Genomic DNA, 27,355 nt, shown 5'->3' with positions numbered 1-27,355 from the left:
TGCTGTTTGCGGAAAGAAAAAAATGGATGCAACTGGAAATCATCCTATTAGGCAAAACAAGCCAGACTCAGAAAGACAAATATCTCCTTTTTTCATTTATGAATATTGAATTTTCTGCAAACAGGAAAACATCTGTATGTGTATATCTTGAAAGTAGAAGTTGGAAAGGTCTAGTAAAAAGGGGAAACAGGGCAACCAGTCCCACAACACACAGAGGAAGCTCCACTCCCAAGCTCTCTAACACACCTAGGATGTCAGGATCAGAGGTGAGGAGGACACATCGGTCCCAACACCACCAGGAGTATCTGGGAACAGTGGGATCCAGGGACGCAGTAACCTTGCCCAACCAGTGGCACGGTTCCTTCCAGTCTAGGCTGGAGCCCTGAGCAGACCTTGGGCCCGAACTCTGCACCCAGAAGAAGATCCATTCCCAGGCACTCTAACATAGCCAGGATCCAGGATCCCAGGGGCTTGGTCACACCAGAATCTCAGGGACCCAGAGGCAGCTTTACTCCCAGGAGCTCTGATACACCCAGGATCTCAGGATCACAGGATCCCAGAATTACAGGATCCCAGAGACAGCTGGACTCTGAAGAGTTCTGACATAAGCAGGATCACACACAGGACAGGCTCCAGTCAGATATAACAAGGACAGGTAGCACTAGAGGTATTCAGATGGCAGGAGGCAAGCATAAGAGCATAAGCAACAGAAATTAAGGTTACTTGGCATCATCAGAACACAATTCTCCCAACATAGCAAGTCCTGGGTACAACATCACACTGGAAAAACAAGACTCAAATCTAAAAATCACTTCTCACGATGATGATAGAGGACTTTAAGAAGGACATAAATAACTCCCTTAAAGAGATACAAAAGAACTGGCATTAGATCTTCTTTAAAGGTCTGATAGAACTCTGCACTAAACCCATCCAGTCCTGGGCTTTTTTTTTGGCTGGGAAACTATTAATGACTGCTTCTATTTCTTTAGGGGATATGGGACTGTTTAGATCATTAACTTGATCCTGATTTAACTTTGGTACCTGGTATCTGTCTAGAAATTTGTCCATTTCGTCCAGGTTTTCCAGTTTTGTTAAGTCCTTTCGTAGAAGGATCTGATGGTGTTTTGGATTTCTTCAGGATCTGTTATTATGTCTCCCTTTTCATTTCTGATTTTGTTAATTAGGATGCTGTCCCTGTGCCCTCTAGTGAGTCTACTAAGGGTTTATCTATCTTGTTGATTTTCTCAAAGAACCAACTCCTCGTTTGGTTAATTCTTTGAATAGTTCTTCTTGTTTCCACTTGGTTGATTTCACCCATGAGTTTGATTATTTCCTGCCGTCTACTCCTCTTGGGTGAATTTGCTTCCTTTTTTTCTAGAGCATTTAGATGTGTTGTCAAGCTGCTAGTGTGTGCTCTCTCCAGTTTCTTTTTGGAGGCACTCAGAGCTATGAGTTTCCCTCTTAGAAATGCTTTCATTGTGTCCCATAGGTTTGGGTATGTTGTGGCTTCATTTTCATTAAACTCTAAAAAGTCTTTAATTTCTTTCTTTATTCCTTCCTTGACCAAGGTATCATTGAGAAGAGTGTTGTTCAGTTTCCATGTGAATGTTGGCTTTCCATTATTTATGTTGTTATTGAAGATCAGTCTTAGGCCATGGTGGTCTGATAGGATGCATGGAACAATTTCAATATTTTTGTATCTGTTGAGGCCTGTTTTGTGACAAATTACATGGTCAATTTTGGAAAAGGTACCATGAAGTGCTGAGAAGAAGGTATATCCTTTTGTTTTAGGATAAAATGTTCTGTAGATATCTGTTAAGTCCATTTGTTTCATAACTTCTGTTAGTTTCACTGTGTCCCTGTTTAGTTTCTGTTTCCACAATCTGTTCATTAATGAAAGTGGGGTATTGAAGTCTCCCACAATTATTGTGTGAGGTGCAATGTGTGCTTTGAGTTTTACTAAAATTTCTTTAATGAATGTGGCTGCCCTTGCATTTGGACCATAGATACTCAGAATTGAGAGTTCCTGTTGGAGGATTTTACCTTTGATGAGTATGAAGTGTCCCTCCTTGTCTTTTTTGAAAACTTTGGGTTGGAAGTCGATTTTATTCGATATTAGAATGGCTACTCTAGCTTGTTTCTTCAGACCATTTGCTTAGAAAATTGTTTTCCAGCCTTTCACTCTGAGGTAGTTTCTGTCTTTTTCCCTGAGATGGGTTTCCTGTAAGCAGCAAAATGTTGGGTCCTGTTTGTGTAGCCAGTCTTTTAGTCTATGTCTTTTTATTGGGGAATTGAGTCCATTGATATTAAGAGATATTAAGGAAAAGTAATTGTTGCTTCCTATTATTTTTGTTGTTAGAATTGGCATTCTGTTCTTGTGGCTGTCTTCTTTTTGGTTTGTTGAAGGATTACTTTCTTGCTTTTTCTAGGGCGTGGTTTCCTTCCTTGTATTGGTTTTCTTTTTCTGTTATTATCCTTTGAAGGGCTGGATTCATGGAAAGATAACGTGTGAATTTGGTTTTGTTGTGAAATACTTTGGTTTCTCCATGTATGGTAATTGAGAGTTTGGCTGGGTATAGTAGCCTGGGCTGGCATTTGTGTTCTCTTAGGGTCTGTATAACATCTGTTCAGGATCTTCTGGCTTTCATAGTCTCTGGTGAAAAGTCTGGTGTAATTCTGATAGGCCTGCCTTTATATGTTACTTGACCTTTTCCCCTTACTGCTTTTAATATTATATCTTTATTTAGTGCATTTGTTGTTCTGATTATTATGTGTCGGGAGGAATTTCTTTTCTGGTCCAGTCTATTTGGAGTTCTGTAGACTTCTTGTATTTTCGTGGGCATCTCTTTCTTTAGGTTTGGGAAGTTTTCTTCTATATTTTTGTTGAAGATATTTCCTGGCCCTTTAAGTTGAAAATCTTTATTCTCATCTACTCCCATTATCCGTAGGTTTGGTCTTTTCATTGTGTCCTGGATTTCCTGGATGTTTTGAGTTAGGATCTTTTTGCATTTTGTATTTTCTTTGATTGTTGTGCCGATGTTCTCTATGGAATCTTCTGTACCTGAGATTCTCTCTTCCATGTCTTGTATTCTGTTGCTGATGCTCTCATCTATGGTTCCAGATTTCTTTCCTAGGGTTTCTATCTCCAGCGTTGCCTCACTTTGGGTTTTCTTTATTGTGTCTACTTCCCTTTTTAGGTCTTGGATGGTTTTATTCAATTCCATCACCTGTTTGGTCGTGTTTCCCTGCAATTCTTTAAGGGATTTTTGTGTTTCCTTTTTAAGGTCTTCTACCTGTTTAGCAGTGTTAACAGGTAGACCTTTCAGAATTACACCAGACTTATCACCAGAGACTATGAAAGCTAGAAGATTCTGGTCAGATGTCATACAGACCCTAAGAGAACACAAATGCCAGCCCAGAAGACTATACCTAGCAAAACTCTCAATTATTATAGATGGAGAAAGCAAGATATTCCATGACAAAACTGAATTTACACAATATCTTTCCACAAATCTAGCCCTACAAAGGATAATAGATGGAAACCACCAACACAAGGATGGAAACTACACCCTAGAAAAAGCAAGAAAGTAATCTTTCAATAAACCCAAAAGAAGATAGTCACACAATCATAATTCCACCTCTAACAACAAAAAATAACAGGAAGTAACAATCACTTTCCCTTAATATCTCTTAACATCAGTGGACTCAATTATCCAATAAAAAGACATAGACTAGCAGACTGGATATGTAATCAGGACCCAGCATTTTGCTGCATGTAGGAAACACACCTTAGTAACAAAGACAGATACTACCTCAGAGTAAAAGGCTGGAAAACAATTTTCCAAGCAAATGATCCCAAGAAACAAGCTGGAGTAGCCATTCTAATATCAAACAAAATTGAATCAATAGAAACAGATGCATAAAAGTTGGGACCATAGACAGATCCACTTATCACTTAAAATGAGTGGAATGGCTAGAAACAAACACTTATCTAGGAATAATTGGCCATTCTGGGTCTTTTGTTGTTCCATATCAAATTGAGGATTTCCTTTCTATTTATGTGAAGAATGAGATGAGAATATTGATTGTGATTTCATTCAACCAGTAAATTTTTTTGGTAGGAAGGTCTTTTTTTACAATGCTAATTCTAACAAGCAATACTCTTGGGAGATCTTTAAATTCGAGTATGTTTCTTAATCTCTTTCTTCACACATTTAAAGTTTTCATTGTAGAGGTTTTTTTTTTTTTAACCTCTTCTGTTATGTATATCCTAAATATTTTATTTTATTTGATAAACTGGGAAGAGGAGCATGTCCGTGATCTCTTTCTCAGCATGCTTTTTACTCAGATATATTAAAACTGGTAAATTTTCTAAATCAATTATGTATCATAACACTTTGCTGAAATTATTGATAATTTCTCCAATTTTTCTAGTCAAAGTTTGGGAACATTGGATATAAGACAATATGATCTTCAATTAAAAATTATTTGACTTAATATTTTCCCATTTGCATCCCTTCTCTTGCCTTATTGCTCCAGCTAATGCTTCAATCACATTATGGATGAGCAGTAGGGACAGTGGGCAGGCCTCTCCTATTCCTGATTTTAATGGGGCTTATTAATGGTTTTATTCACTTAGGATGATATTGGCCATGAGTTTGTCCATGTATTTGGTTCATCACATTTATTTTTTATATATGTTAAAAATAAAAAATAAAATCAATGAAAAAATAAAAAGTAAAAAAAGAATGGTGAATGGGAGAAGACTGGGCTCAGTTTACCAAGGTACACAGCATACTTACATCAAAGTGTCTTTATGAAGCCTGTTATACTTACAATGAATATACAATTAAAATAAATCTACCATATTAACCACTGCTCTATGGTACTGAATAGGAAGGGTCATGAGACCATTACCACCACCTTTCTCTGGAACTCTTCTGCCTCTCAAAGTCTTGCATTCTAAGCACATTCAACACTAACTCATACCCTTCTCTCCATCAGCCTTGGCAATGTCCATCAACCCTACTGCATGACTCTACAATTCTTACTACTCTAAGTATCTCATGTCAACAAAATCATTCAATAAGCTTTGCATAGTTTATTTAAAAAGTGCAACGTCCTCGAGGTTTAAGTAGAGTTTGTTTTGGCTAAACATGTACAGGGCTAAACATGTTCTACTTTATGTATTGTCATGTTCCATTTACCTTTGAATCCACCCATGGACAAGTCTTTGCTTCCATATTTAAGAATTGTGAATAACGTCAGTGTGAGCACGGTGGTAAAATATCTCAAGTTTTTGTTGTCGGCTCTTTTGTGTATGTTCACAAGAGGACTGGCTCAATCTGACAATAATTCAATATATTTTTAAGAGTTATCTTACTGTCTTCCACTCCAGTTAATCAATCTACAATGCAGAAGGGCTCAACTTTTCCACAGTCTGACTCTTGTAACTTGGGAATTCTTGATTACAGCTATCCTAGCAGGAATTAAGTAATACCATACTCTAGTCTATATTGCATTTTCCTGTGACTGATGATGTCGACTGTATTTTCATACTCCTGATGGCCATTGGTATATCTTCTTTGGAAAGATGAGTACTCAAGTCCTGTACCCATTTCAAAAATCATAATTTTTGCTATTGAGTTTTAGACATTTTATGTATATTAGATATTAATATTTTTCAAATATTATTTCCCATATTTTCGGTTACTTCATTATTCTACTGCTATATTTTATTTAATTTTCGTGTGTACATGGGTGATTGTGTGTATATGTGTGTGTACATGTTCATATGCGTGACTGTGTGGCCGTCATAGGGCAGTGTTCAGTGTTTGTCCCTACCTTCTACCTTGTTTGATTAAGAATGACCTTAGCAACATTGGGATTGAATACCCATGCTTCCACATCTCAATTTACATGGGTTCTGAGGATCCAAACTCAGGTCCCCATATTTGCCCTGCAAGCATCTGCCCACTGAGCCATCTTGCCAGCCCCTGCTGTTGCTTTTTGCTTCACATTTGTCTGTGTTTATTTTGCTGCCTGTGCCTTTAGTGTCAAAGGTAAGAAATCATTGCCAAGCCCACCACCCTGGTGATTTTGCTGTTTTCTTCAAAGATTTTCACATTTTAGGTCTTATGCTGAGTTCTTTGACCCTTTGCAAGTTGGCTTTTGCCTAGGATGTGAGATATAGATTCAACTTCATTCTTTTGAATGCATTTAGTTTTCCCAGTCCCAATAAATGAATATGTATATGTATTTGTATATGCATATACATATATACATATCTATATATATATAGTCTTAACATCTTTGTCAAAAAATTGAGCATATATGACTATCTCTTAAGCAAATGAAGATCTTAGAATTGTTTGATTTCTAGCTCTCTTTCCAATGCTTGATGTTGCATCTGCACAGGCTTAGACTTCTGCTCTTTGTCTGAGTCCAAACACTGGTCATGTTTACTACTGCTCCCCACACAATCTAGCAGGCTTACACTCATTTACAGATTTGTCAGTTCCTTCCAGAATCCATTCCATCCTTCTAATTTCTCTTTCTTTCTTCCCAACATATATTACTTTACTATTCTTTCAATGATTAAACCCTTTCAACTTTCAAGACAAATGTCCATTTCTTCCTCTGTTCAAAGAACAAGCTGACATGTTGAGTAGTTAGTTACCTTTGAAGCTTTAGTATTGGCTCTGTGATTGAGAAGTGCATTGCTCTAGTTAGTGTACCCTCATCCTTTGATCAGTCACCAGGGGTTTAAAATGTCTTCATTCAGATATAATGGACAAACCATACTGCCTCTTTTTCCCTACTGCTTTTAAGATTTTTTTTTTTCTTTAGATGAAGCTCATGTATCTCCAGCTGGTCTGAACCTGCCATGTGTATGACAGAGCATCATCTGCCATCCTCCACCCAAGTGCACATTCCACCATTCCTGACTGATGCTATCCAGAGGACTGAACTCAGGACTCCTGTGCAAGCTGGGCAAACATTCTGCCAGCTTAATCCATATCCAAGTCACTTTTAATAGTTTCTGACTTTGATTATGGTGATAACTAAGTGGATTTTCTAGAAAAAGAAAAATTACACATATGCATGGCATGGTACATTAGTGCCATATCTCAATCTTCATAAGAACTGACCATTAAACTGGGTAGTGGTGCAGAAACCTTCAGTCCCAGAACTTGGAACTGAAGCAGATGAATCTCTGAGGCCAGCCTGGTCTACAGAGTGAGTTCCAGGACTTCCAGTGCTATACACAGAAATCCTGTCTTGAAAAACCAAAATCAGAGAGAAAGAGAGATACATACATACATACATACATACATACATACATACATAGAAAGATAGATAAACAGATAGATAATAAGTGAACAGATGAATAACTGAATGAATGAATGAATGAATGACCATTATTGCAAGTACACAGTGGCTAATAAAACACTGTTTAACTGGAATGGTTCTAAAAGAAGGCCCATGTCCCATGACTGTCCATGTTTGTTGACTCCTTCTTCTCCTGTGCTCCACTTGTATACTATCAGCTTTTACTTACTCCTCACAGCAAACAAGAAGCAGCTCTGGTTTGCTTTTCTGTTTTTCTTTCCTCTCTTCTGCTATTGTGACTGCCTAACAAGGTTAACACACTGCTGTTGTTAAGCATTATCATTTAGGTGGTAATTATCACGTGTGACTAATCATGAGCATGCTGAGAAGCTGGGGAACTTGCTGGTTTTAACTGGAGGGGACATCTTAATGATAGCTTTTGACAAGCACCATTATATGTGTCTATATACACATATATACACAGTGCAGAAACACACTATCAATGAAGGCAAAGTAGAGATGGAGAAAGAGATGTTGCAACCGAATGGCTGACTTATTCAAAAGATGTCAATGCTTGTGTGTTTGTGGAAGTCTTTTGTCAATCTTATTTCACAAAGAAGGAAATAAAATTCAGAGAGGATCAATCAAATGTGGAGGCTAAGCAATAATTGGGTGACAGGTCTAGGTTAACAGCAGAGGGGAACTGCTAAGCTCAAGGGAGTTGCTTTTCCAGGAAACCAAATTTAAGGGACAATCAAATGTTTCCGATTGGTACTGATGACTTAAACATTTGTAAAGCACATGGGTATTTTAGAGAGCTGCAAGATGCCAGATCCTATGTCTCACCTGTTCTCAACTGTGAACCTGAACTCTCCTTTGCCACTAGAAGAATTGTAGACCAGCCTATACCACTTTAGCAGCAATTACAGTATCTACAAAAAGTGAAATTATTGTACACACTTATCAATTTTGGGGATGTGGGGCTTAGGTTTGAAGCTAAGAAAGGAACTACCAAAATGTTAGAGCATGCCATATTCGATAAGGGACTTCCAGGAGGCCAAAGTGGCTGCCTCAGCCTATATCACGGTGATGGCTATTCTTGGATGTCAATAGACCAGGTTGGCCTCAAACTCACAGAGATCCACCTGCCTCTGCCTCTCGAGCTCTGCCACCATTGCTGGGCTTATCTTTTTCTAAATTGCTTATTTTGCTTAGGGAGAACATTTTAAGACACCACAGCAATTTTCTGATTGGGATTAAACTGTTAAGTTCAAAGTTCTTTTGTTTTATGATACATCATAAGGCAAGAGAGACTCCCTTCTAAATCTCACTCTTTCTCTCTTTTTGGGCAAGCTGTAAAGCCATAGCAATATTCCAGAGAAGAAAAGTCCCCAAAGGTTTCCTCTCCTTCATACTTGCCTAGGCACCACAGTGCCACAATCACAATCACCTGCAAGGCAGGGCTGATGTGCCCTGTTGACAGAATCAGTGAAGTCATCTAAGCTGAGAGCCTCAAGGGCAGTGCTTTGTAACCCTTGCTCCTGTTCATTTCTCAGACATGCCTCTCCCCTAGTAGGTAGTCCCTCGGGTGTCCACTAACACAGGCTAGGAATCTCTGGCTGTCTTCTCCAGCAGTACACCCAGCATCTTTCCTACCCTGTTCTCACCAACAGCTCATTCACCAACTGGCTCCCATCCTTATCCTCCACTTGTTCCAACTCTGCTCAGTTACCTAATAACACCAAAACTAGACCCTGCGCTTGCCTGATAGCTGTCAATGTAGCGTTCATACCATAGTGCAGAGCTAACGCTTTCAGTCTGTCGGGCCCTTGGAAGTTCCAGGAGATCCGTTTGCAGAGCTACACAAAGGAGCTTTCTACCTTTTCACCCCTTCCTAATTGGCTTTTCCTCAACTACCAGCATTTCACATAGACCAAAAAAACAAAAAACAAAAAAAAAACAAAAACAAAAACAAAAAACAACAACAACAAAAAGTTGGTTTCCACTGCTTGGATTCAGTTTTAGTTAAGAGTCTCACAAAAAGCATTGCACATTTTTTAAAATATAAAGATACAGTGATGTATCACAGCTCTATATGTATTGTCCCTACCTACAAGACATATTATTTGCAGATAAAGAAACAGATTCGGGATGGCTTAGTAATTCACAGCTGGTAAGTAGAACATGAATTTGCAGTGTGGCGTATTAACTTCTAGACTATTTTTTCTCAATCGCTACCCATGCTGTACATTTCCCCTGCAGTATCCAGCACACAACATGAGCTTCCTAACTTGGACTCAAATGGGGCATATCTGTGTCCCACATCGTTATCACTTTTCGCATCTCCATCAAGTGCCCCAAACATTGTTCAGATATTATCAGATTTCAACAACAGAGGACAGGACATTGGCAGACACTCTGGGGGAGAAGTCTTAAATCAGGATCTTAACAAGTATTGGGCTGCTATGGAAACAAAAGCTGGATCTCAGGATCTATCAAAGAGCCTCTAGCTGTGCAATTAATAATCAGTGCCTATTGTACATTCTAAAGAGCTCTCACCTGCCTGAATGGTGACATTGAATGTGGATTATGCACCTTCTGGTCTAATTTATTACCCAGAGTTCTGGGGCTTTCTCTGCTGGCTTTAACACGGTTTTGTTAATGCATGTGTGTTGAGGCACATAAGCTTATTTGTATGTGCTCAAGTGCACTTGTATGTGTGTGTACATTAATGTAGAGGGTGGAGTTATCATCCTCAGAAACATCATCTACCTCATTTTTAGACAAGGTCTCTCATTGGCCTGGAACTCACCAATTCGGCTATACTGGCTGTTCAGCAAGGTCATGGGATCCTCCTGTATCCCCAATCCCAGTGCTGAGGTTACAAGGGTACCACCATTTCACATGGGTTATGAGGCTTGGTCTCAGGGGTTCATACTTGTAAAGCAAATGCTTTACTAACTGAGGCCATGCCTTAGTTCTGTTTAAAAGTTTAGCTAGCAAGATAGCCACATACATCAGATGCTTGGTAGACTGCAGCACAGTGACTGGTAGGGGTGGAATCAAAGTCTCAGATTCTCAGATTCAGTTGTCGGGCTGACCCTCATCTGGCATTTCTATGTGAAGGCAGAAATCATTGACTGTCTGCATTTGTATTGATTTCACCATCCTTTTAGTAAGATTCAGGTTCCCCTGGTAAGCAGATTCTTTCTTCTCTACTTCCCCACCTTCAAGTTTACCTTCTTGTTCAGGAAAGGCTGGAAATAATTCTACAGCATGTTTCTGACTCTCTTGCAGCTAGCATTTCAGATACAAAATATGCTTCTCTGATTAGATGTAGGTCCAAAAAGCAGAAGTGCATCTTCTAAAGCTTCCTTTTGTAGGTAACTAAGATCATTAAAAATATTACATGATTTTGTTAACAGTATTATTTCTATGTTCAGTGTCCAACTTCTTAGGCTGAAGGGCCATTGAGGAACTGGTAGCAGCAGTTATTTAAATCTTTCTGAAGCTTGCCCTTTAGCCATGGGTGCGGGGGATGAGTTGTCCTGAGAATTTCTTTCTAATGATGACCTCAGAAGTAGTCATTTTCCTGAGGAGACGGTCTGGCATTGCTCCAGATCTATTCTCTTCACTGTTACACAATTACTAACATTTCTGTGTGCTCACTGTGTATGTTAGGCACTATGCTAAGCCCTTCATGCAAATGTAGCTATTTAAATCTCTCAACACTCCCATCAGGAAGGTATTGGCTAACATTGTTTCCAGGTAGGTCAAATACAGTTCAGAGAAGAGATTGGTTGTATAAGATCAGAACAGATTGGGTGGGGAATAACCGAACTGAGCTGGAATTCAGTCCCAGCTCTGCCTCCCTCCAAAGTCAGAGTTCTGCCTCTTTACTGATGAGGGCCTGTAAAATATTGGCAGATTTCAATCCCTATACATGTTGCATTTCTGAAAAGATGACAGTCTTTTTTCCTTAAATAGTTTAAACATACCGATCATCCTAAAACATGTTGATGTAGATTTAGATTCTTTAGAAGCTTTCTTCGAATTAAATAGACACCTTATAAAAAGCTAGAGCTATTGCTTCATGAAAACATGCCCAAGCCATACCAAGTTTATGTTTTACCACAAAAAAAAAAAAAAAAGAAGAACTAAGATGAATAGGCAGGACCTTTTGCATGCTTCTGGAGATCCCAGAGCTAGAACAGCAGACACATACTCACCAGGAGCTCGGTTAGCAGCGAGGTTGCGGAAATGGCTGCCTTTGATCATTTCCACAGATAATCGCCCTGTTGTGGCATTGTAGGACAGTCCCACCAGCAGCTCTGGCACCCCTCCATGAGACAGTGACTGCGTGGATGAAGCACTGTCACTGTGAGACACCACAGATGGGCTGAGCGGAGACTCTCCACTCTGGAGGGGAAGAACACAAAGAATTCATTGGCCCATGCTGCATCCCTCTCTTTGAGAGAAAGCTGATATTATGTTTGGTGAAATTGTGACCCAGTCGCAATGCCTGCCAAAGATTACTAATGGACATTCAGTGTGAATTACAATGTGCCAGGGAGCGCAGCCATGTATGAGATGGCCCATGGTACTAGCCGACATATTTATTCCAAGAGTAGACTCCATTCAATATTTCCTCTCTAAAGACAAAACAGACAAAGATGTTATTGCTAGTGTAAATCAAACCTTCTAAGATACATGGAGTGTGAATAATACATTTAATATAGGCCAAGATTCCCTCCTGTGTAATTTGTTTCTGAATGTTTCTATGAACCTACCCACTCCAGGCCTGAGTTTTGTCCCTGTTCTCTGCACTCTTGATGAATAAAGCAATACAGATGTTCTGGCTCAAAGATAAAAGAAAGGGCCACCAGGCACTGGTCAGTATATGAAACACCTGGTATCTGGTTCTGCTACTTAAGAAGTGGAGTTCACATAGGAAATATTGCCTCCTGTGGAAAAAAAGATTACACAGGAAGTGAGCACTTTCACCAGTTGATATTTGATAGGGAACCACTTATATAGATTATGGATCTTGGTGACCCAGGAGGCAGCAGGTGAGCCTAGAAGAATGCCCAAGCCTTTTCTCATGTTTATTCGTGTACACTCTTCTGAGCAACACCCTTATGCACCAGGCACACTCAGAAGAGGACAGAGGAGAGGAAGTCATTGATTCTCACTGAGGAGCCTGAGTGGCATCGTCAGCCTAGCTGGAACAGGCCTGCAGGCCCTCCAGCCCTCCATCATACTGCTTCCTCTAGAGGACACCAGTGTTAGGGACTGACCTTAAATCTTTCTTGACTAAAATCCTTTTAAATCCTTAAAAACTTCTTGCCAACATCCCAATAAGCAAAAACAATAAAAGGAATCAAATGCTGTGCATGTCCAAGGGAATGTATTCTTTCAACCAAATCATGTGTGTTTCTGAGAGCCCCCAAGCTTCATGGATCCATGATTTGTAAGAAAAATAGCTAGTGGTCTCAACAGGGGCCTTACAGGCTTTGATGCCCAGAAGTTAGAAACACACCAATGAAAAATTTTCATCCTTGGGAGAAAGGCCATATATCCTTGTGTTTCTATAGAAACATCTACTGTGGTTCTCTCACAGTACTTTTACCTACCCGTACCAAAGTTCTTAATCTGTATCCATCACTTAGTCCATAACACATAGACGTATATGTGGTATGTAATCATATTCAACAGTAGCTGATAAATGAGGTATTATCCTCCATCAACATCCCTTCATGATGGCTCCTTCTCCCCATTCAGCCTGTATCCTCAGTACAGAGCCCAGGGCTGACACTGACAAGAAAGGATGTGGCTACACTCACTCCTGGGCTTCACACTGCAGGGCCTCTTTTTGACTCTTCTCTGAATTCTGTTCTTTATGATTTCATGATTTTATGAAAAAAAAAAGAATTTATGAAGATGTGAGACACAAGCAGGTTTGTGCCTTCTTGAGCTCATTCTAACCCTTGTGTCAGAAAACAGCAGAAGCTTAGAGGCCACCAGCAGGAGACCATTCCACTAACCCACCGGAGAGCTGTGCTTTGCTTCTATCTAAAGAGAATTCACAGCTTTCAGCTGGCAAAGAGAGGTCATGGGTGAGTTCTACAATTTTGGAGCTAGCGACGGAAAAGATGAGCTTGCCAGCAGGCAGGTCTGGGAAGACAGCAGGTGGCATCGATTTAGAGAGGCAAAAAAATCAGGATTTCCAGGTTGGAGATGTTCAGGCGGAATTAGAACTTTAGATGGGTAGACCTTTTTGGAACACGTCTTTGTCCTCCTCCATGGCTGTGTGTGCCCTCCCTTTGTCTTGACTATCTGCCCACACACGTCACCAGTCTTGTTCTCTCTATTGCTTGAGCTATGTGGGTTTTTTTTCCCTTCGTCATCTCAAAACATTCTCCTGGTCATTCTAAGCAAGCTGTATCCTCTGAAACTTTACCAGGGGCTGCCTATCAACACCCTCAATCACTAGTCTGTAGAATAATAGCAGTCTGCTTGCTTAGGTAGTCATTTGGCCTCTACAGTCCATGACAGGATGCATTTCCAATGAATGACTGATTGGTTGACTAACCCATAGCTGTCTGATCTTTTGACACATGTTCATAAAAAGAGATCTTCACATTACATGATAGTTGATCTACAACAGTGATAAGGCTGGCTACCTCCCAGACCTCCAAGCTCTGCAAGTCCTGGGCTAGGAAGAGGAGTAAGATGCATGGTAAGAAAACAGCCATACAACTGGAAGGTCCCCTCTGTGGCAGGCATTCAGGGTTGCTAATGCAGGATGGTTCTGAATCCTTGCTAAGAGCCTTGCCTTGAAAGTTCAGAAATACCCACCTGCAATTCCTGCACTTGGGAAGCTAAGGTAAGGGCATTGTGTGTTGGAGGGCATTCTAGGTTACAGAATGAGCTTGAGGCCAGCCTGGGCTATGTAGTAAGATTCTTGTTTCAAGAAAACAGAAACAACAAAAGTATCATGTCTATGAATCATCCTAATGCATACTGGGTAGGGATGGAAGGCATATGGATGCTTACCCACTAAGTCAAAAGCCCAGCCACCTCCCCAGGTTTTGCCATGCCCTCCCCCCACATTGCCACTGCCATTTCCTAAAATGGGTAGAAAACACATCCATCAACTTATCAGGATGACAGGCTGGAAAGACCCACTGTCCATGAAGTGCAAACCATGGCTTATAAGGATGAGGAGAGCCAAATGGAAAATTAAATTAACGTCTGTGAATTCACAAGCTGAATGTTGTAAATCAAGGGCTGACAATCCCGGGTCTTTGAACACACCGCATCATTAGCAGCACCATTTAATATACTCACGCTCAGATTACTTCTTGGCTCCAGAACCAGAGTCACTTTCATTTCCCCTTCTGGGTGCAAGTGGCTGAGACAGAACAGCTTCTCCCCCATCATTCTCTCCCGGGTCATCTTACGGGCAGCATACAGGCGGAAGCGGACAGCACAGGAAGCCACATCTCTGGGCTCCAGCTTGGTGAAGGTGACCTTTTCCTTGAAGACAGGGTTGGGCCCTCTCTGTATGTTCGTCTTACCCCTCTGTTTCTTGCTGGGCAGCAGCACTATGTGAACTTGCCAAGAGTTGACACCACTTCGGTCCTTATCTGGGAGACCCTGTGCTCTCACAATGGTCACAGTGAGCTTCTGGGTTACAGCTCTATATTCAAAGATGACATCGAGGTCACCGCATTTTGAGATAGGCTCCAAAAGCCTGTGTGGTACCTGCAGACTGGTGCCATCCTGCTCCTGTTACAAGCAGAGGGGAAAAGTGAAGACTGGAAATGACAGTGACTTATTACACAATGACAGGTTGCTGCCCCTCGGAGCTTTCTTGGCTCCCAAGCTTCCTGACTGCCAACATATGACCTTCTGTGTTAGGAAGGTCTGTTTACTAAGTTCTCTCCAACAGACTGTGAATTCTTGGTGGTCACAGTGCCTGGTAACAGGCAAGCTTTTGAGAATGATTTTTAAGTGAATAAAAGAAGCTCTTATGTCTTTTAAAGTGCAGAAACTTGTATTGCCTCATGAAAAGTACAATTGTCCACTATGACTTAAACCAACTAAGACATGGTGTCATTAATTAAGCCAACTATCAACTATGTAAATGCCAAGAGGCAACTTTTGGGTCACCAGGAGTAATTGATGAGCCTAAACCTGTTGTCCACAAATCAGAACTTTCCTATAGGCAAAAGTCCCAAATTTCCTGGGAGAAAAGACTAATGGCTGAGCTTCTCCAGCCTAATGGCCACCTGAGTCACTCAAGGATTCTCATTAAGTCAGGGGTTGGGGCAGAGACTCCACACTTCTGTGATGCTTGCCAGAGATGTTGGCTCCAGAAAGTCAAGACTCAGGAGGTCATTCAAAGTAAAGTCTAAAGAGATCATTCATAGCAGCCAATTAGCAAAAGCCCCGCTGCAGCCAGAATACGTGGGTTAAAATCATAGGTCTACCACTGGCTAGTGTTTTGAGTCCTGGCCAAACTGGAAAGTGCATGCTAGTATATGCCTGTTTGAAAGAGTCAGGTTGCAAAGCTACGGAAATGTAGCCAGGCAGTACAGTAAACTTTTCCACACCCTAGGTAGATTGCCTATTTTAGTGTTTACTGTTTTCTTTGTATCTTAATCTCTGCGTATGCCTATATGACATCTATGGGCATGTACACGTGTGTGTGTGTGTGTGTGTGTGTGTGTGTGTGTGTGTGTGTGTGTATTTGATGAATGAGTGAAATAAATGTGTGAGCCTGGTTTTGAAAAGAGAGAGTGAGTAGGGTTGTGAGGTTCTAGTCAAGATGAAAATCTGTCTTCAACCAGACTCCTTAATTATTCCTAACATTGGTATGGAGCTGCCTCTTTTCAAGTATGCCTCTCTGTTTATGGAATGTCACCCTTGGCTATCAATTTACTTATTGACAAATTACTCTGGTCTACTGCCCTTACTGGGAAACCTAAACTGCACATCACTTACTGTAATGACCACCACACCAACAAATTACTAGTAATGTCAATATAATGTTTAACTTTTCCCTGAAGGCCTGAGTCTTTCCTAACAAAAAGGGTCTCATAGTGAACCCTTGTTAATGTAAATCCATTCTTTATCTATAGAACTGGACTCGAGTTCAAAGATTACTTCAAAATTACAACAAAATACCTCAGTCCGTGCATTTATCAATGAGACTTTCCCAGGGAGTCATAGGGGAAGTAATCGTGCCGTGGAATCAAATGTTCTCTATAAGCCATGGCTGCTACTTCTTATCAGCTCTATAACACTGGGACCATTATTTCATACTTTCCATTATCTTTCTTCAATAGTAAAATAAAGATGATACCCACTCCATAGGGAGGCTGTGCAAAGTAGAAGTCTTGACATATAGGAGACATCTAATAAATGCCCTTCCCTTTTAAGATTCAAATTAGCCTGCCAAGAAAACTCAGCTTTCTTATAACATAAGGGAAGCTCCTTCTATTCTCTTCCCTGTGCATGCAATCACGCATGAGCATTTCTATTCAGAGGTACTTAGTTTCAAGTGATAAAAGTGGTTGCTATAGAGACTTCTGAATACAACTGACTAGTGTATATATAATATTAGAATCAAGTCTCCAAGGAATTCAGCTAACTGAAAAACCAAGGCAGAATCTTTTCTTAAGCTCCTGTCTCCCCTTAAAACTCCCATCTATTTTAGCCTGCTCTTGATCATCTACATAGCTTGCCTAGATGTAGGTCGTAATAGCTAGCATCTTTTAAGTTGTTCTTGATGTCAGGTGTCATATCAAGTTTGCTCTGGCACACTTGGGATCCTCTTGGCTTCATTTCCTCTAAAAGAATCTCTTACCTTCTGCTCATAAAATATAAAGCTCAGCTCTCATTATTGATCCATTGGTACCAAAGCATTCTGCTGCCCACCATATTTGGAAAGGGCAGAGTGTGCACCGTCATTAATACCCTAGGCACTATGCTTTTTCCCTTTGGCAAGATGAACTTAGAGCAAATAATAATCTCTTGGAGTATGAGCCACAGGATAAAACAATTGGTCATACTGGGTGGTGGCCAACTCAAGGACAGATTCCATCCAGGGCCGCTCTCTTTCCCTCCCTCATTCCCGAAGCCTCCATGGAGAATGTGCTCAGTAGCAAAGGCGGAAACAAAACTCTTCACCTTCAGCTCTTACTAGGGAACCAACTAAGAAATCCTGAGCTTTGTAATACTTATATCTGCCTAACGAGCTAGAATTTTTAACATCATTATTTCATGGGAAGGGAAACTAAAGCGAAAATGGGCTATGGAACTAATACACTTCCAATAGGAGGGTCCATATGCCAGGCCAGGGTCATTTAAGATTTTTACTCCAGCAGCCTAAGAGCAGACCTTAAGCAGTCAAAATCCCAAACTTGTGTTAACCCACATGACCTACTTCTTTCGGCCAACCCTTTCGCCGTAGATGCTTCTGTGCTTACTAAGCGTGACAGGAAGATGGGAAGTGGTAGTGACGGAAGTTGGATGGCAGTATTGTAAATTCATTCTCATTCAGGTCTCTGCTCTTAATATTAGGTAGGAGTCAGTAGCTTTATCATCTACTTCAGTGCCAAGGCTAAAAACACAGTGCCTGGTAATTTGGCTCTCCCACATGTCCATCAGCTACCTATTCAGGTAAGTGCTTGCTGCACCTGCAGGCTTCTGGGAAGTCCCGGGCAGAGCTACTGCAATTGCTCTGAGAAGATCGGGCCAAGACCAGCTCTGGACAGCAGCTGGGCTCCTGAAGGGCCAATCCCAGCTGTTGCTCATGAAAACTGGGCTTTGCAGGCTCGACCTGGGTTGATTTGAGACAGAGATTTGTGAAGGGTTGTATTTTCATAGCAATTAATTATTTCAACACGTTACCTATCACCAGGCCACCAAAGGGGCTCCTTGTACAGGTACTGTTAATACTGCTAATCTGTTTGACCTTCCTGCAAGGTAAAACTCTCTTCCTTCTTATCCCCATTTGGCAGATTTTAATTAACTTCTCAAGGCCAACCAATTAATCAGTCGAAAGCAGAGAGGGAAAGTGGGACATCTGTCTCTCTGTGTGGATGAAATTTCCAGCCACCTTCCCATTGTTTCTCCCACCAAGTCCCAGGTCTGCAGGAGAAAGTCAATGGTCCCTGCCAGCTGAGGCTAAACTGGAAAATCCATGATCATAGCAGGTAGCCGGTCTGCATGAGGCCCTTTCCTTCGGAGACAAAATAAAGGGCTCCTTGAGCTTCCCTGTCCTGATTTTCCCCTTTAAGGTGGAAATGCTTGCATCAAACTGTCAAAACCCACGTTACATTTAAAGATTTTCTGTCAAACTGAAAAGCCTTTCTGTTTTAGTAAGATAGTGTTGATGTCATCGTGTGGCCCAAAGTAAATGGATCCACAATACGTTCTGGATGCCAGCTCCGCCAGGGAAGACAAGGTTCTTAACACGGCTAAGAGACAAATAAATCAATGCTTAAGAGTCGAGCTACGCCTGCAGGGCAGGCGGTTACGGGAACCGCTTGAGCTCTCTGTGAAGTTCTACAGTAGGAGCACCAAATTACAGTTTTTGTCTCAAAATAGATAGGAGGTTGAATGGTGCACATGGAGCTGTCTGGGTATTTTTGGAGTCTGAGAACATTCAGTACCCTCAGCATAAGTCATCTATTAAAGCACCAGGAGGCAGGGAAATGGGAGGTTCCGTGGAAAAGGCAAGCCCAAACCTAATGGCACAATTATCAGGGAGACAGAGTTATCAACAGGCAGGTAAATAGTTGTGTTTTGGTTCTCTGCAGTGAGGGAGACAAAGGGAACATTTTTAAACATTGTGTGGGATTTGATTCGCCTCTGAGCACCAACACCATGGCAATGCAGACCTGTATTTTGTTTCTCTCTCTCTCTCTCTCTCTCTCTCTCTCTCTCTCTCTCTCTCTCTCTCTCTCTCTCTCTCTCTCTCTCTCCCTCTCTCTCTCTCTCTCTCTAACAAAACTGGTGACAGTTAGGAGCTCTGGATACCTGTGTTGGAAGGACTGACTAACAAACCATAAACCAGGTATCTGAGTTTCTATTTCTGGTTCTCAGCAAAAGCACCATCATAGAGGCACCAGCACATATGTGAACGAGCGTGTGCATAGGGCTTCTTACATATGCCCAGCAGCTCTCCCACTAACTGGAAAACAGCAAGGCCTTGGACCATGAATTTATACAGCTTTCTTTTTGCATTTCTTTAAGCATTTAGTGTGTGTGACCTCTGGGTTCTTCTGAAGAGATTCAACCCCACGTATTTCCTCTGGTTGTAGAAATCAACTCATTCTCTAGTTCTATTTCTGCACATTATACTGAAGTCATATAAAAATTGAATATTCATTAGTAATTTCAACTAAGTTGATTTCCAGTTAACACCTCTTAATGTTGGGGCATCATTTTAGAAGGGTGGAACTCACAAAGAACAATCAGAGATGCCCATGGGATAAGGCAATGCTTGTAAAACCCTAGACTGAAGTAGCTGGTGTCCCTTTCCATAATGGCTGCCCCATTATCACAGATAGCCCTATAGATTAAGGACAAGCTTTAATTAAAAGACCAGTTCATAAGCTGCATCATTCATCAAGTGTTTATTACAAAAAGCAGCATCAATGACCAGAATATGTCACTCTTGGTGCTGCCTCCCACACCTCTAACTCAATTCAAAGCTGACACCTACAAACCCTTGTCATGTCTTCACTTTAGTTAAATTCTCCAATAATTCTTATTTTAGCAAACATAGTGCAGGATTTGGGGTAAGATAAAATAGAATTCACTTTTCCAGGAAGGAAAGCAACCAAGTTCTCCAAAGATCTAGAGGTCCTTTTGTATGAGAACATCCCTGATAGCTCTTCACTTCTCCCACTGCATGCTTCTGCTGCTCCCATTTTGAAAGAATGTATTTGTGATTCTTTTATTGCAAGGTTTTGTGTGTGTGTATGTGTGTGTGTTTTGTTGTTGTTGTTGTTGTTTTAGATCAAGCAGTACTTCCTTTCTGGAGGAATCAGGTAAGGGAGGCAGAAGAGGTGAATGAGTGGACGGCACTAAAATGAAGAAGAGACAACAACTTGCCTCTGGACTCCACAGAGAGGAACTGTGGGTGGCATAGGAATCTTCAAAGCCCCGACTCACAAAAGCTGTCTCCGTCTCCAGGACGCCATCTGCACAAGGACGACCGAGGCTTCGGACCATGCCCATCTCCGGACGGCAAGGGCCATGGTGCCTGACGTTCCTGCTCTCGAAGGGGGATTGTGGGAGAATGGAAATGGGGCGGTCTTCATAAGACAGAATCTCAGAATAACTAAGTTGGCTGGTTCGATCCAAATCTAAATTTGCAATTAAAAAAAACATTTCAAATGGATTATATTTTCATACCTTTTGGTCTAGAAAAATTGAACAATTGCAGACACAACAATCAAGATCACAGGGGAAAAATGTATAACAATAACATCTTCATAAACAATATCACCCACATGATGGATAAACTTTGCCCCTATAGTCAAAAAGAAAACTGGTTCATTATGTGTGATAAAGTAGGCAAGGGTCATGTCCTTAAGGCCAGCCTGAGCTACAGAGTAAAAAAAAGTCTTTAAAAAAACTGAAATCCCATGAAAAGTAAAGAGCTACTGTATTTGAGCCACAGAAGTTCTAATGTGTGAGCCATGATCCTGAACAATGTTCATATCTTCTGAACACTTACTTTCTTACATAAAAATATGTTTTAAAAGCCATCAGTGGGTCTTTATGGATGTCAAACAGTAGCAGGCAGACAGCAGCAGAATTTTCCCATAAATATGAGATTCTCACTGGCCTGGCTCAAACTTGATCCTTCCACCTCACAAAACCCCAGTATCCACAGCATCCCAGCTCACTATCCACATCCACTTCTGCTCTCACTGGCTGTGCTTCTCTTCTAGGTCTTGTCCACACAAAGGACCATCAACTCCTGAACTACCCCTGATTCCTTCCTGTTCAGTGTTTTTCTCTCACTCTCTCTCCCCTTCCTCCCATTCTGAAGCCTTCTGAGCAGAGGGTGATCTGGTCACCACAGAAGACTAGGGAGCACGGGTGAGCAGAAGGTGATCTGGTCACCACAGAAGACTAGGGAGCACAGGTGAGCAGAGGGTGATCTGGTCACCACAGAAGACTAGGGAGCACAGGTGAGCAGAGGGTGATCTGGTCACTACAGAAGACTAGGGAGCACGGGTGAGCAGAGGGTGATCTGGTCACCACAGAAGGCTAGGGAGCACGGGTGAGCAGAGGGTGATCTGGTCACCACAGAAGACTAGGGAGCATGGGTGAGCAGAGGGTGATCTGGTCACTACAGAAGACTAGGGAGCACGGGTGAGCAGAGGGTGATCTGGTCACTACAGAAGACTATGGAGCATGGGTGAGCAGAGGGTGATCTGGTCACCACAGAAGACTAGGGAGCATGGGTGAGCAGAGGGTGATCTGGTCACCACAGAAGACTATGGAGCATGGGTGAGCAGAGGGTGATCTGGTCACCACAGAAGACTAGGGAGCATGGGTGAGCAGAGGGTGATCTGGTCACCACAGAAGACTATGGAGCACAGATGAGCAGAGGGTGATCTGGTCACCACAGAAGACTAGGGAGCACGGGTGAGCAGAGGGTGATCTGGTCACCACAGAAGACTATGGAGCACGGGTGAGCAGAGGGTGATCTGGTCACTACAGAAGACTAGGGAGCACGGGTGAGCAGAGGGTGATCTGGTCACCACAGAAGACTAGGGAGCACAGAGTAAAGCCACGAGGTCCTCTCCACATAACTGCTTTCTAGAACCACCTCTAGGTTATCTGTTCTAATGCATTTGTTTTAACCTTTTAACTGAAATATCCATCCGTATACTCATTCATAATGTTAAGAACTAAGATGTATTAAAGCTGGTCTGGGAATGTCTGAGGTGGTAAAACACTGGCTTTATAAGCACAGGGATATAGGTCCAATGTCTGCTACCAATATAAAATCCTTAGCATTATTCTTTTTTTTTTTTTTTTTTTGCATTCCCTCTGTGTGCCTCCACTCCACTGCCTCTTCTTTCCTCTCTTCTCCTCTCCACTCCCATAACCACCCCTCCAGCCCTACTCACCCTGTTCATCCCCCTTAATGTCATCAGACAAAGCAAATCTGGCAAGTTCCTCCCAAGCAACAGCTCCAGCCAGTACTTCAGCCCACCCCAGCTAAGATGTTCTATCTCTTTAGCCTCCAGTCCCTCTCAATATTCCCCAACCTAGGATAAAAGAAAAAGAGAGGCAGAGACAGGAGTCAGTGGGACATCAGAGGGACATCCCTAGTTCAGCTCTTATACACCCTAGCAGTTCCTCCACTGAGTCTAGGAACTTCAGCCACAGCATAGGCTCCCAGAAGGCATAAGCACACATAGTCTGAATCTGTGGCTACATCTTCACTAAATCTTTGAATAACCTTCCAACAGACTCATACTTGCAAATACTTGAAGCGTCTGGGTGGGAAGCAAACCAGAACCTTGGTGACCAGGGTATATAGGAACAATGCTTTGCCTCAAGCTTAAAATATATAATGTACGTCTTGGAAATGGTTCAGGAGTTAAAGTACTTGCCATGAAAGCATGAAAGTTAGAGTTTGGATGCCCAGAAACCACACCAATATTAAATGAGCATGATGACCCATCTGGAATTTCAGTGTTCAGGTGGCAAATTCCTAAAACAAGCTATCTGGATAGAACTTATTAGGAAGCTCTGAGTTTGAGAGACTCTGCCTCAATGACTAAAGTAGAGAATGATCAAGAAAGATTGTCAACATCAGGCCCAAATCTCCACACACATGCTCATACATATGTACAAGCACCATGCACCTACATGACATGCACACACACAGACACACACACAGAGACACACACACCATACACATGCACATGAGAATGAAATATATACTCAGTCTCTCTCGTATATATATATATACACACACACATACACACATTCTTATGTGTATTTTTTAATACTATCCATGTAGACCATATTAGCACAACTTTGGACTCTGGCTTTGTTTTTCAAAGCCATCCCAGTCACTGAAAAACTCTCCTTTCTGTTGTGTTATTCTTAAATATTCCATTCAGGTTCCCTAGATACACTTTCACAGGATACCACAAAAAATGTTTCATCCGTACTTTCAGATGTTTAGCAAACACACTTTTTAAAAAAGCCATAGAAAACGACAGAATGCAGAAAACTTCTCATGCAAAAACCTACAATAAAGCAGGATTTTCTTCTAAGTCTCTAATTAGCACACCCATTCCTCACATACATGAACAGTGAGATGTCCTATTAAACAGTGGGCAATCTATCAATGTGTGCAGCACCCAGCAGGACTTCAGTATAAAATCTAACTTTGCCAAGAAATTATCCCCATAAAATTGTCTCATGACTTTAACTCCTATGGTGATAATACCTAGATCAGTAATGTGGGGACTTTCAACAACTACATTAAGCCTTGAAGCATTATTCATAACTGAAAAAAGTAGAACTATATTAATGTAACAATGCATTTTCCATGACAGACAAGCAAAGGATAAATTAGAAAAATCAAGTCTGGGTTACAAGTAGCAAGAAGAAGGAATTTGAAACGGGTCACCTTTCTGTACAATAGTGTTCCCTTGCCTTTAAATGACAGAATCACAACACCTTAAACACATACGTAAAAGTAATAGCCTATCTTCAGAGAAATAGATCCAGACTTCTTAGAACCATAACTATATCTCATCAAGTATATTTATATGGTCAGAGAAAGTATCCTACTTGTTTATCAGCCACTTTAATGGAAAATTCTATTATCTAATTACTCCCTTTCATACTCTATATCTGCCCACATTAAAAAAAAATGTTACTTACTATTCATAACGGTCTACCTGCATGGTATCTTAACTGGATTATGGGCACCAATTATTTGAATTCTAATAGGAATTGATGTGATGCTATTCTGCAGGTGTGGCTGGGGTTCACAATCAGTTGACTTCAAGTAAAGGAGATAACCCTGTACAGTTGCTTGAAAGGCTGGCGAGAAATGAGGCTTTCCGGGAGGAGAAGAAAATGCATCTACACAAGGAAGTTCTAGCTCATACCTGAGACTTACATCCTCACAGCCTGCTCCAGGGAGATCAGAACTGGGGATTTCTGTGTCTGCCAACATCAGCTAATTCTTTGCAATAAGTCTCTAGAAATCCACAAATATATGTATACAGTGTGCGTGCGCGCGCGCGCACACACACACACACACACACACACAAATACATTGCTGATGACTTCATAGTGTGTGTGTGTGTGTGTGTGTGTGTGTGTGTGTGTTTATGATCGTATTTCTCTGGTTGGTACACTATTGCATATAAAACTGGCTAGAGACACTGGGGATATGAGTAGTTTTTTAATGATATGAAGAAGAGGTTATCTGTTTTTTTATAAACCATCTTAGTGGGGATACCCAACCTTTAAACACTTTTGTTATCTACAAAGTTCACACTCAAAAAGTCCACAATAGCAATATGAATTTTTAAGTCTCATAGTGTTTTAAATAAGTTTATTATTTTGCATCTGGGCCACATTCATAGCTCTCCTGGCCACAGGTAGCCTTCTTGCTAAGAGTTGGACATGCCAACAAGGAATGCCTACAAGGAGCAGCTATTCTTATTGAGCATTAAGGTTACTGCTTAAAACAAACCAAAAAAGCAACCTAGCAAGTCAACAATTCTGCAATAGACTTATACTCTGCCTGGAACTCAGGCTTTCCATGACAGGAAAAGTGAAATGACAAACTTTACAGGCAAATGGATGGAACTAGAAAGGTACCAAGTGAAGTAATCCAGACCCAGTAGGACAAACATTGTACTTCTCTTTAGGCTCCTAGCTCCAAATCTTCAAATGTGAGCCTATAACCTGTGGATCGAAGAGTCATTGTACACTGAGGTTGTGGCCACTGGTAGATTGCCTATGCCTCAGTGAATAGTCTTATCACCACAGTCATGTGTGCATCACTGATGGAATCAACTGGATTCAGTTGGTTTGGATGGGGGGAGGGGGATGATGAAGCTAGGAGAGTAGTAGGAACAGATGAGATGGGATGGATTTGATCAAAATACCTGTATACCTGTATGAAATTCTCAAAGAGTAAATTAATTATTTAATAGAAGAATGCACTGACAACAATGTAAAACAACACTAAATTAGAAGCATGCGGTGGGGGAGGGGAAAGCATGGTTTGGAATACTTTGCTGATGACTTCATAAGGAATCCATCATGGCCTCACTTAGGGGAAACATAGGATATAATAAGCTACGTGAAGCTCATTTCAAATTAAGACCTCAAGTTGATTTTGGACATTTAATTTCACTGTCCAACATTTTAATGCTTTTTTTTAAACAGAAAGAATGCCTACAATTAAACTGAATCTAAGTAAAATAAATTAGCTAAATGAAAAGTAGACAAAATATAAAGAAATATTTATTCTCTATCATTAAATAATTTCAGCGCTACAATGATGAATTAAAAAAAGAAATGGTAGGAAAAATAAGCAATGCAAACATGAATCTTCCCACAGCTTTGATGACCTCAAATTTAGCTTGCAGCTATTTCTATAAAAATCCTTTGGATTTTCCTCAGAATTTACAGTAATTCACTCAATGTGGTAGACTTTGTCCCCTCTCCAATAGAGGGAATTTCATCTTTTCTGTCACTACCTGTCAAAATTTCAAAATTACTAGTTCTGACAAGGATAAGTTATCATGGATTCCAGGAAGGTAAGTCAGAGTGGCTGTCTCCATTCTCTCAGAGACTTGGCCATTTCTATAAATCAAAACCCAGACGCCGAGGCTTCTGAGAAATGGAACCATTAGCTTTAGAATTAAACAAGCAAATCCCAGGGAATCAACTACTATTAACTTTCATTAGCCCACATTTGCCTGCTTGGTGGAGAGAAAGGAATGCAGAGTAGAACACTAGGGAACAGGAGAGAATGGGGGCTGGAAGGCAGAGGGTCTGCAGCCATTGATGCTGTGGTTTGTTAAAATAGGTCATGTTGGCTTGTGTCAAAACGTTTAACTGCATGACGAGTAGTGAGCTTTTCCTGCCCTGCAAACAGGATCCTGTTGGCTAGTTGAGCCTTTGTCCTTTTTCTACTTGTTCTGCTTCCATTACCAAATAACAATCTCTTTTTTATCATCTCTCAGTTCCTCTGTTCTCCTTTTCCTCTGTCTCGAGATGACAACATGGGAGATGTACTGATATGCCTCCCTCCTTGCTGTGGCTGCCATTCACCCAATAAGAGAGGTAGCTGTCATACATCCAATGAGAGAGGTGGCTATCATACATCCAATGAGAGGTGGCTGTCATACATCCAATAAGAGAGGTGGTTGTCATTCACCCAATGAGAGAAAAGGAAGACTGGAAAGCTTAGATTGCTGTGAGCAGAGATGAAGTTGGACGAAGCATACTCTCTCTAGCCTTTTACCAATAACATTTCCCTGGTCCAGGATCCCTTTCCCTGTCCCTCTTCCTTTCTCTCTCTTTCTCTCTTGGGTTTCTGAGCATGAAGATCCAGGGTAGCACCGAGAAAGCCTGAACTATTCTTTCTGGACACTTTCCCCAGTTCTATAGTTTATTCTCTTCCTTCTCTGAACTCTTAGATAAGTATCTCAATTATTAACCATCATTCTTACCATTGACCTGCCCTTGCCTGCAATGCAATGCACTGCAATGAATACCTTCACAAGCAGACCCTTCAGCGCTGTCTTCCTGGTGGGTACACAGCAAACGTTTGCATTTTATTTTCTGCTCCAACTCTGTTGTCTTTCCCTTCTCAGATACTCCTGAACGAAAACTCTGGGATCGGGACACTGAGATCTTGAATTGCTTAGTCACATCTTCATCACTCTCAGAAGATGTGGATGGCTCTTCATCATCCCCAAAGCTGTTAACTGGA

The 27,355-nt window shown here is 41.2% G+C and overlaps 1 protein-coding gene across 11 annotated transcripts in view; it reads right to left on the bottom strand.

Moving 5' to 3' along the window:
* Syt16 (synaptotagmin XVI) overlaps window positions 1-27,355 on the bottom strand; it is a 270,293-nt gene that overhangs the window by 17,985 nt on the left and 224,953 nt on the right. For 5 of the 11 annotated variants that reach the window (XM_006515838.4, XM_030246702.1, NM_001364281.1 and 2 more), the window contains 4 exons: window positions 27,093-27,350; window positions 20,464-20,717; window positions 14,683-15,123; window positions 11,562-11,751 (listed from right to left, as the gene is read on the bottom strand). In XM_006515838.4, the coding sequence (XP_006515901.1) occupies window positions 11,562-11,751; window positions 14,683-15,123; window positions 20,464-20,717; window positions 27,093-27,350 (1,143 nt within the window). The remainder of the gene's footprint in view (window positions 1-11,561; window positions 11,752-14,682; window positions 15,124-20,463; window positions 20,718-27,092; window positions 27,351-27,355) is intronic. The other 6 variants (XM_030246704.1, XM_030246703.1, NM_001364282.1 and 3 more) reach the window with 2 other exon arrangements.

The sequence above is a fragment of the Mus musculus genome, chromosome 12 (genome assembly GCF_000001635.26).
Source record: "Mus musculus strain C57BL/6J chromosome 12, GRCm38.p6 C57BL/6J".
Taxonomy (NCBI): Eukaryota; Metazoa; Chordata; class Mammalia; order Rodentia; family Muridae; genus Mus; species Mus musculus.
This window is presented reverse-complemented; position numbering and strand designations above follow the sequence as displayed.